Source organism: Syngnathus floridae, chromosome 4, assembly GCF_059516105.1.
Source record: "Syngnathus floridae isolate MCC-2025c chromosome 4, RoL_Sflo_1.0, whole genome shotgun sequence".
Classification (NCBI taxonomy): Eukaryota; Metazoa; Chordata; class Actinopteri; order Syngnathiformes; family Syngnathidae; genus Syngnathus; species Syngnathus floridae.
Window position 1 is genome coordinate 11,175,309 of NC_142416.1, and position 9,103 is coordinate 11,184,411.

At 41.3% G+C, this 9,103-nt stretch overlaps 1 protein-coding gene across 1 annotated transcript; it reads left to right on the plus strand.

Annotated features, from left to right (window-relative positions):
- Positions 1-14: 14 nt before the first annotated feature.
- Positions 15-8,620, plus strand: sec23b (SEC23 homolog B, coat complex II component). The gene is made up of 19 exons (XM_088373544.1): positions 15-181; positions 1,074-1,301; positions 2,025-2,082; positions 2,162-2,248; positions 2,422-2,658; positions 2,748-2,830; positions 2,943-3,087; positions 3,972-4,130; positions 4,240-4,355; positions 5,052-5,175; positions 5,288-5,368; positions 5,449-5,538; positions 5,719-5,825; positions 6,327-6,480; positions 6,556-6,633; positions 6,739-6,900; positions 6,978-7,064; positions 7,256-7,477; positions 7,970-8,620. Exons 2-19 carry the CDS (start codon positions 1,081-1,083, stop codon positions 8,057-8,059), a joined length of 2,301 nt encoding a protein of 766 aa, XP_088229670.1. The 5' UTR covers positions 15-181; positions 1,074-1,080; the 3' UTR covers positions 8,060-8,620.
- Positions 8,621-9,103: the final 483 nt, after the last annotated feature.

Sequence of the window (9,103 nt, forward strand, 5' to 3'; positions counted from 1 at the left end):
ATCAGAACCGTCGATATTTGGAGTAACACGTCACTTAGCGGCGAGCACAAGCCGGCTGATCGAGAGTAGTTGCTTGTCCGTCGCTTTTCCTGTCTACCATTTTTTAATCTTCTGATGTTGGATTTGTTTTTTTAAAATAATCACTGAACCTAATTGATACGGATTCACTCCGATATTAAAGGTAGGAATTTCATCCACGAGGGATTAGAGGGCTTTTCAATGCTAAATTTTGTTAGCTAGCAAATTGGGCTATACATTAAATCTTAGTTTGCTTATTTGTTTTCTTTTACTTGACTCATTCTGGGTGTATCGTTTACAATAAGCCTTCAACTATCGTGCTTACTTTTGTATTTTGTTTAAATAGAAGGCGAAGCGTTGGGTCACATTTTTGAGTACGCTGATGGCGACCACTACATTACGTGGCGTCGAATGTGTCTACAATACAGAGTTCAGACCGGACTGTAATTTTAGAAAAGCATTCCCCCTTCTCTGCTTCATGGCAAAGTAGGCTTAAGAATTTGTTAGAATGTGTATAGAGATATTTATATTGGCAATTTCCATAGGCAGCGCAAATTCAGAGAATGAATGGGCTAGTATTGTGAAGGAAATGTAATTTTGACATTTATTTCATTTTTAAGCACACGCATTCGATATGTTTTAAAAGACGTTTAAGTCAAATGTGTCAAGTTTAGTAAAACCCTGGCAATAAAATAACAGTGACTGTTGTGGCAACACAAAAGATAATTGCTTTTTTTTTTTTTTTTTTACACCACAATTGGCCTGCAAACAACAGTATGTGCTCTGGCACAATAGAAGTTTTGTTTGTTTGTTTGCTCTAGGCGTAACAATATCTCACTAACACGTATAAGAAAAAGGTGGAGTAAAACATTACGGAAAATGACTCACTCAATCGTCATAATACGCTAAACCGGTTTCTCTGGGACATATTTGTACGTCATATTTTCAAATTACTAACCGAAATGTTATTCAAACACTCTGTTACTCTTGGTTTAAGACGAGATAACACCAGGTTTGCTCATATTCTCATCTGTTGACGCTTTTCTCTGCTGAAGCTTGCTGATGGCCACCTACCAGGAATTCATCCAACAGAATGAGGATAGGGATGGGGTGAGATTCAGTTGGAACTTTTGGCCCTCCAGCCGACTCGAAGCAACCAGGCTTGTGGTACCAGTCTCGTGCCTCTTCACACCGCTCAAGGAGAGGCCTGACCTACCACCGGTCCAATATGAGCCTGTCATGTGCAGCCGGGCCAATTGCAAGGCAGTGCTCAATCCACTGTGGTGAGTACACGTGTTGTATTCTAACTGTTTATTTATATATTTTCTGATTTATTATCAAAGAAACAAGCCACACAAGATTAACTAATAGACATGCGATCAGTCGTATTAGGCCCTAAATGCAAATTATTAAATGTGTGTGTGGTTCTTGTTTCTTTCAAGTATATTTGTCAGATGTACTGTATATCATGTTCTTTTGTTAAATTTTACCTGTTGAGACATTTGGAATAAGTGTCACAAAACAAAGAAAAGCATTTCACGCTCTCCTGAGATAAGCTGTGTGCTGACTTGACATCATGCACGACAGCAGTTAATTTTTTGGAGCGTTCCTAAACATTAAACCTTGAAGTTGAAGAGGTACATAATTAATTTACAAATGGTCAAAACAAATTCCGTCTGTCAGCTTGGTAACGCTTGTCAAATACAGTGTGACAACTGAAACATATGGTAGCCTGGTGAGAAATGGATAGTGTCATGTTTTGCGGAGTAGATGTGGCGTGCTAAACTTCTATGGTTACTGGTTTCGTTTTTGACTTTTGTTATAAAAGATGATATTTTTGCCGGGGATCACACTACTACTATTACTGTTCACTATTTTTACGTAATTAGTCATAAGTATCTGGCAGCAATGAAGGTTATTGTCCAATTTGGCCAAAGAAAGTGTGACCCATTGTTTCCCCCCCCTGTTTTTCGAAATAAACGTTTGTATTTATCCATCCTTTACAGTCAAGTTGACTTCAGAGCAAAGATTTGGGCCTGCAACTTCTGCTTCCAGAGAAATCCAGTAAGTACTGATGGCGACAGTATGTTTTGAAGCATATGTCTTCCTAGTTTTGTTGATGTACCCCTTGATATGTTTGCAGTTCCCTCCCTCTTATGCGGGGATATCAGAAGTGAACCAGCCAGCTGAACTCATGCCCCAGTTTTCCACAATTGAGTACATAGTACAGGTACATACAACACGTTTGTTCTACAACCTCAGGCATGGAAATGTTTGTACTACAGCCTCAGGCATGGACCGGGGGATAGAACATTGTGTACCACGGAAACACTATTTTCGACATTAGCATATCACACACACTGAAACAACACTGAATCTTGCGCAACTTTCTTTGCTTTTCAGCGTGGGCCCTCAGCTCCACTGATCTTCCTCTATGTAGTAGACACGTGCTTGGAAGAAGAGGACCTTCAGGCTTTGAAGGAGTCCCTTCAGATGTCCCTCAGTCTTCTGCCTCCCAATGCTTTAGTGGGCCTGATCACTTTTGGACGCATGGTGCAGGTTCATGAGCTCAGTTGTGAGATGATCTCCAAGAGCTACGTGTTCAGGGGCACCAAGGATCTCACCTCCAAACAGATTCAGGTGGGTGGGGTTAAGAGAGTGATGATAAATTAGGATGTTCACGAAACAACAAAATCAGCTAAATGTCTTCTTTTTTTTTTTTTCTTTAGGAGATGTTGGGTTTGACAAAGCCTTCTACCCCAGGACAGCCAGGACGCCCTCCAGCACCTCAAGATGCTGCAGCTTCTTGCAGGTAAGAAAGAGAAGCAACATATGCTTATTTATGTGCATGAATGGCAGCTTTTTCTGAAAATCACTTTTTTTTTTTTCTTTTAAATAACTCGTGTCCAATCATCCCTATTCAGGTTCCTTCAGCCTGTGCACAAAGTTGATATGAATCTGACCGATTTACTGGGAGAGCTCCAGCGAGACCCCTGGCCCGTTCCTCAGGGTAAAAGGCCTCTCCGATCTACTGGGGTTGCGCTGTCCGTTGCTGTTGGTCTCCTGGAGGTAAAACGTCCAAATTACCAAAGCCACCATTTGAATATTATTGCAATAATACATAACATACTGACCCATAAAAGAAAAGCTTCATGACAAGTCAGAAAAAGCAAGCGTACAAACCTTTCCTAGATAATAGAGTGCCTTATTTTCAGCTGGAGTCAAAGAGATAGTGATCACATTTGATATGGCAAATGAACGGTTTATTTTTAAGGAATGGCCACGTACTATGAACTTTGTGATGATTCGTCCACATGTTGCTGCGATGCACTCTGCAGAATCTTTATCTAGTGCGGAGTTCGTACATGTAATTCTGTAGCTCAAAGGCCAGTTCTGTTTGCCTTCTGTCTTTTCCCCGTAAACGTCATTATCCCGTAATCTGTATGATTATGCAACGCAAGTGCAACCAACCACTCTCCTGTAGCCGAGCAAAGAGGCCTGATAAGATTAAATTTGGTTTTGTCATCGACTTCAGACTGAATTGTTTGTCCGGAGGCGTGTTACTCTTACACTTGTGAGGCAGCAAGGCAAAAAATCTCCAGCATGAGCTCTTCTTTTATTCAATCTGACATGACCCGAATTTAACACGCAAGTGCATGTTTTTGTAACTTCCCATTTTACCGAGGGCTGCTTTAGCTTAAACTGGTTTCCCGAAAGCCTTCGCTTTCAGCATTGGCATTCACATTGGTATAAACGGGAATCCCGTCTCTCATCATGCCGCTCCCAATGGAAATTTTAGGGTCGCTAAAAGACAATTTAGGGCTGCAAAGTACTTACTCGCGATTCAAAATAAATGTAGTTGTCGATTAATAGTTGCACTTGGTGTTAACAGAACATTATTCACTGTTGTGTTTGGTTTGGTTATTGCATCTGAATCTTTAACAATCTTTCAGGGCACATTCCCCAATACGGGTGCTCGTGTGATGCTGTTCATTGGAGGGCCCCCAACTCAAGGCCCCGGAATGGTTGTGGGAGATGAGCTGAAAACCCCCATCCGGTCTTGGCACGACATCCAGAAGGATAACGCTCGCCACTTGAAGAAGGCTACAAAGGTGAGAGAAATATATGGCTAATGGTGTTCAGTGATAACCTCCTTTGGAATAAATATTGCAAAGTAAATAATTCCCACTGCCTTCATACTCTTTTTATTTTATCATGCAGTACTATGAAGCCTTGGCCAACCGATCAGCAGTAAACGGCCACAGTGTTGATATTTATGCCTGTGCATTGGACCAGACTGGGCTGCTGGAAATGAAGTGTTTATCAAATCTCACTGGGTACGTCAGCGGCTGACAGCCAAACACTTGAGAGGGTGTGGGATTGTTTATTTGAGTATTGCGTACACAGCATTACGCAAACAGACAGGAATTCTAGTCTTTCTTTCTTTTGCAATCCATTATTAGAAAAATTCTAAAGTTAATTCTGTGAATGCCGAGACATAGTGTAACTTGAATCCTATCAGTAGACTTTACATAATCAGCCCGATCAATGATGAGCGAGTTCATATGAACTCATGACCAAGATAAAGCAATAGGTCTAATTTCAGGAATTTATTGGCTGTGTATACTTGTGCAAAGTCATTTTTTTTTCACCAAGATAATTTACACAGCTTATATAACACTGAAGTACTTAGTTACCAGAGCTGCACTCTCTAAAATATGCCTAGGGAAATCCTAAAATCCATTCTCTCCTACTCTGTTTTTTTGCAATGATTTGAAAACTCCATGGTTTTGTTGATGGTAGGCTTCAAGTTTTTGACTTTCCAGCTTAACCTTTGCAATCAGCTGAGCTCTTTGTAGTCTGCCGCATTGATAGCGTACACAACAGGAGATGGTCAATCCATGTCAAAAGCATGCACAATTTAATCAAACACTATGCTTTTATAATCTACACATAACGGTACGTACTATTAGTCTGGGCCTTTCAAATGTAGAAAGAGGGCAAATATGAGCATGGTCTCTGCTTATTCTCAGGGGACACATAGTGATGGGAGACTCCTTCAATACCTCATTGTTCAAGCAAACCTTCCAGAGAGTTTTCAACAAAGATTATAATGGGGATTTCCGCATGGCTTTTGGAGGCATCATGGAGGTCAAGGTAAATACGTTCACAAATCAGTCTATCGCTGCGAGCAATGTTGAAGTGAATCATAATAATGATGTTTCCATGATCATGTATTTCAAACCTGAACATGTCTTTGTCTCTGCAGACTTCACGAGAACTGAAGGTTTGCGGGGCCATTGGACCTTGCGTATCGCTCAACTCAAAGGGCTCCTGTGTATCAGAGAATGTAAGGCATTGTATTCTCTTGATGTTGTTTGGGGGCGGGGGGGATGGCTGTCATTTTTAACAAGTTGTTGTTTTGTGTAGGAGATGGGCGTTGGTGGCACCAGCCAGTGGAAAGTGTGCAGTCTCAATCCCTCCACAACTTTGGGCATTTATTTTGAAGTCGTGAATCAGGTAGAACATATTTACTTTAGCCTCAAGCTCAGGAACGTTAGTTTGTTCTGATCGAGTAAATAAAACATCACATTAGTAAAGTTATCTGGCAATTTTATACTTGTGTGCTTTTTTGTTCCTTAGAATAGGGAGCAGAGTACAGCTATGCTTTCACTTATCTCGTATGCTTTGTGTATGCAGCACAACGCACCGATCCCGCAAGGTGGCCGAGGGGCAGTCCAGTTTGTAACCCAGTACCAGCACTCCAACACTCAGAAGAGGATACGTGTCACCACAATTGCCAGGAAGTAAGAACCCTATTTATCACTGTGTGGGTGTGACAGACAATCTTCTGCCAGCGTATCTGGTCTGTCAGTAGCTTAATATTGAAACCAGCGTTTAAATAAATACTGCGGCAATAGGAATTTTCTTTAAAAACAATTGGATTCTTATTTCTCAGCCTTTTTAGCCTTGTACACAAGTGAAAGAGGACATTCAGATGGAGATCACATTTTACTCTGTCGCTACATGTATGTAGTTCTATGTTAAAGTTTAGTTGGGATTTTTACTATCATAATTTGAGTATCTTACATTTCAATTCTTAAGAATTTAGTTGCACTTAAAATGATGTACTCTAATTATGCTTTAATACGAATGACAAAAAATGGCATAATCAACTATACAATCGTTTATGATGAAAAATATATATCGTCATAAAAAATGTGCCTTTGTGACAGGCCTAACCTGCACAACACCTGTGTTCAACTGTACCTACAGTGTCCCTTTTGTAATTTGTGTCCCCACCCAAGCTGGGCAGATGCACAGTCCCAAATTCAGCATATCGAGTCATCATTTGATCAAGAAGCAGCTGCTGTGCTCATGGCTCGTCTGGGAGTCTTCCGGGCGGAGTCGGAGGAGGGGCCTGATGTTTTGCGCTGGCTTGACAGGCAGCTAATTCGCCTGGTGAGTGTCCCACTGCACTCTTATTAGAAATATGTGTGAAATATGGTTTTCATGTATGTTGTCATGTCTTTGCAGTGCCAAAAGTTTGGTCAATTCAATAAAGATGATCCTACATCCTTCAAGCTATCAGAGTCACTGTCACTTTACCCACAGGTACCTTAAGCGCACCTACAATCTCAATGTGCATCTTGAAAGAATGCAGGAAATTGATCGTAATTCAGAAATGACATTTAACCATGTCTTGTCTCTGACTTGCAGTTTATGTTCCACCTGCGGCGGTCGCCCTTCCTGCAAGTGTTCAACAACAGCCCAGATGAGTCGTCCTATTACAGGCACCACTTTGTCAGGCAGGACCTGACACAGTCACTCATCATGATCCAGCCCATCCTTTACTCGTACTCCTTTCATGGCCCACCAGAGGTCAGCCTTGTGCACTTTAGACTTTTCATCTTTATCAATGAAAAAAAAAAACATAACAACGCTTTCCTCCCCCTCAGCCTGTACTCCTGGACAGCAGCAGCATCCTTCCAGATCGAATCTTGCTCATGGACACCTTCTTCCAGCTTGTTATCTACCATGGCGAGGTATTTGGATGAATGTGTTCTTCAGCTTGAATTTATTCCAATAGACATAAAAATGATAAAGGTGGCGCTTTAGATCAGTTTAATTTAGCTGATTTCAAAGTGTGTCTGATTTGGACAGGTGATTTCATTAGTGTAGCCTGACATTTGTCCTTGACACTGAATATAGCATGTCATGTGGATTTTGTCCCCAGACCATAGCTCAGTGGCGAAAAGCAGGATACCAGGAAATGGCAGAGTATGAAAATTTCAAACAGCTGCTACAGGCACCTTTGGATGACGCGCAGGAGATCCTACAGACGCGCTTTCCCATGCCGCGCTATGTCGATACAGAGCATGGAGGTTCACAGGCCCGATTCCTGCTTTCAAAGGTCAACCCTTCTCAGACTCACAACAACCTCTACGCCTGGGGACAGGTACTCTTGGCTTTTTATTATTTTGTAATTACTGTGAACCCACGCATATCATGGGAAAACCTTACTGCTTATCCTAAATGAAGCATAGGGAAAACTGAAGTCACTGTGGATGGATCTGTATATGTGGATTTGGCTGGCGACCAATTCAGGGTAGTCTGCCTTTTGCCCAAAGTCAGCTGGGATAGGCTCCTGCAGCCCCCGTGATGCTGAACAGGATAGAGGGTGTTGAAAATTGATAGAGGCATGGAAAGATGGAAATAGAACTCATCTTCAATTTACCAAATCAAGGAAGATGTGGTGAATATGCCAATGGCAGACTGAGATTGCGATTTTTCCGAGAGCATTTGTATAAATTAATCTTTGACGAATCCACTTACATTTATTAGAGATTCAGGGATTATAGTCATAAATGAAATTGGATAGTGTGAGTTGAGGGGGGGCGGTGCACCCTCATCTCTGTTTTCATCATCTTTGTTTGGTGTGCAACTACAGGAGACGGGAGCACCAATCCTCACCGATGATGTCAGCCTACAGGTCTTCATGGACCACTTGAAAAAACTGGCTGTATCCAGCTCTGCATAGAGCTGTCAAGAGCCCACCTTACCATTGGGGCAGAACACAAGGAATTGATGACACATTCCAGTTCAGCTGTCAGCATCCATAAAGAGTGTCTGCCTCCAAATGTTCACTTGTATTTTCTCGTCCCGACTCATGTGTGACCTTTCCGGTGTGCAAATAGAAAATTCTCCCTTTCTATTTCATATTTGATATGACCTTTCATCTGCAAAGTGATTCAAATAATAGTATGTTTGTTTTTGTTTTTTTGAGCCATAAGTATATCTTTTGCAGTACATAAATGTGCTGCTTAATGCAAATGTGTGCTTTTTCTGACACAAAAGAAATTAAGTGTAGAAAATGTAATTAAAGTCTTAAATAAATTGTAATGTATGTACATGTAACTGTCCCTCTTAAATGTTGATCAGACTCTTTGCACTGCTTCTGTATTTCAACGGGGGCAAAAGTGCACAGTGGATTGCCCTTGAGTGTTTTCTAAGAAAATTCCATCAGAACAGATTACTGTTGCAAGGAATTGATGATTACCATGTCGTGTTTTGGATGATAAACACTTGCATTGATTTAGAATGTTGTTGACCATTCATGTGTTCTTCTTTACCATCTGGTATATTGCAGCCGGTTGGTGCAACTCATTTCAAAGTCAGTTTTATTGTCAATTTCTTCACATGTCAAGACACACAAAGAGATCGAAATTGCATTTCCTACTATCCCACGGTGACAAGACATATTATATATATATTATATTATATACTAGGTCCACGGACAACAAGACATTCAAGTAAACAATACAAAAAGTAAAAACAAGAAGGCACATACAATGAATAATAAGAGCAACATGGTTGAAATGGAGCAATTGTGCATACAGCAGACAGTCAGAATATAGTGCAAAAGTACAGGAGGAGTAGTGCAAGGCAGCCAACGGGGCCCAAAAGGCCAGGACGTTATGCAGCCGAAGGGTGGAGGGGGGAGAGAGTTCAGGATCCTAACAGCCTGGAGTATGAAGCTGTTGGGGAGTCTGGTGGTGGCTTCTGTGCCTCTTCCCAGAGGGCA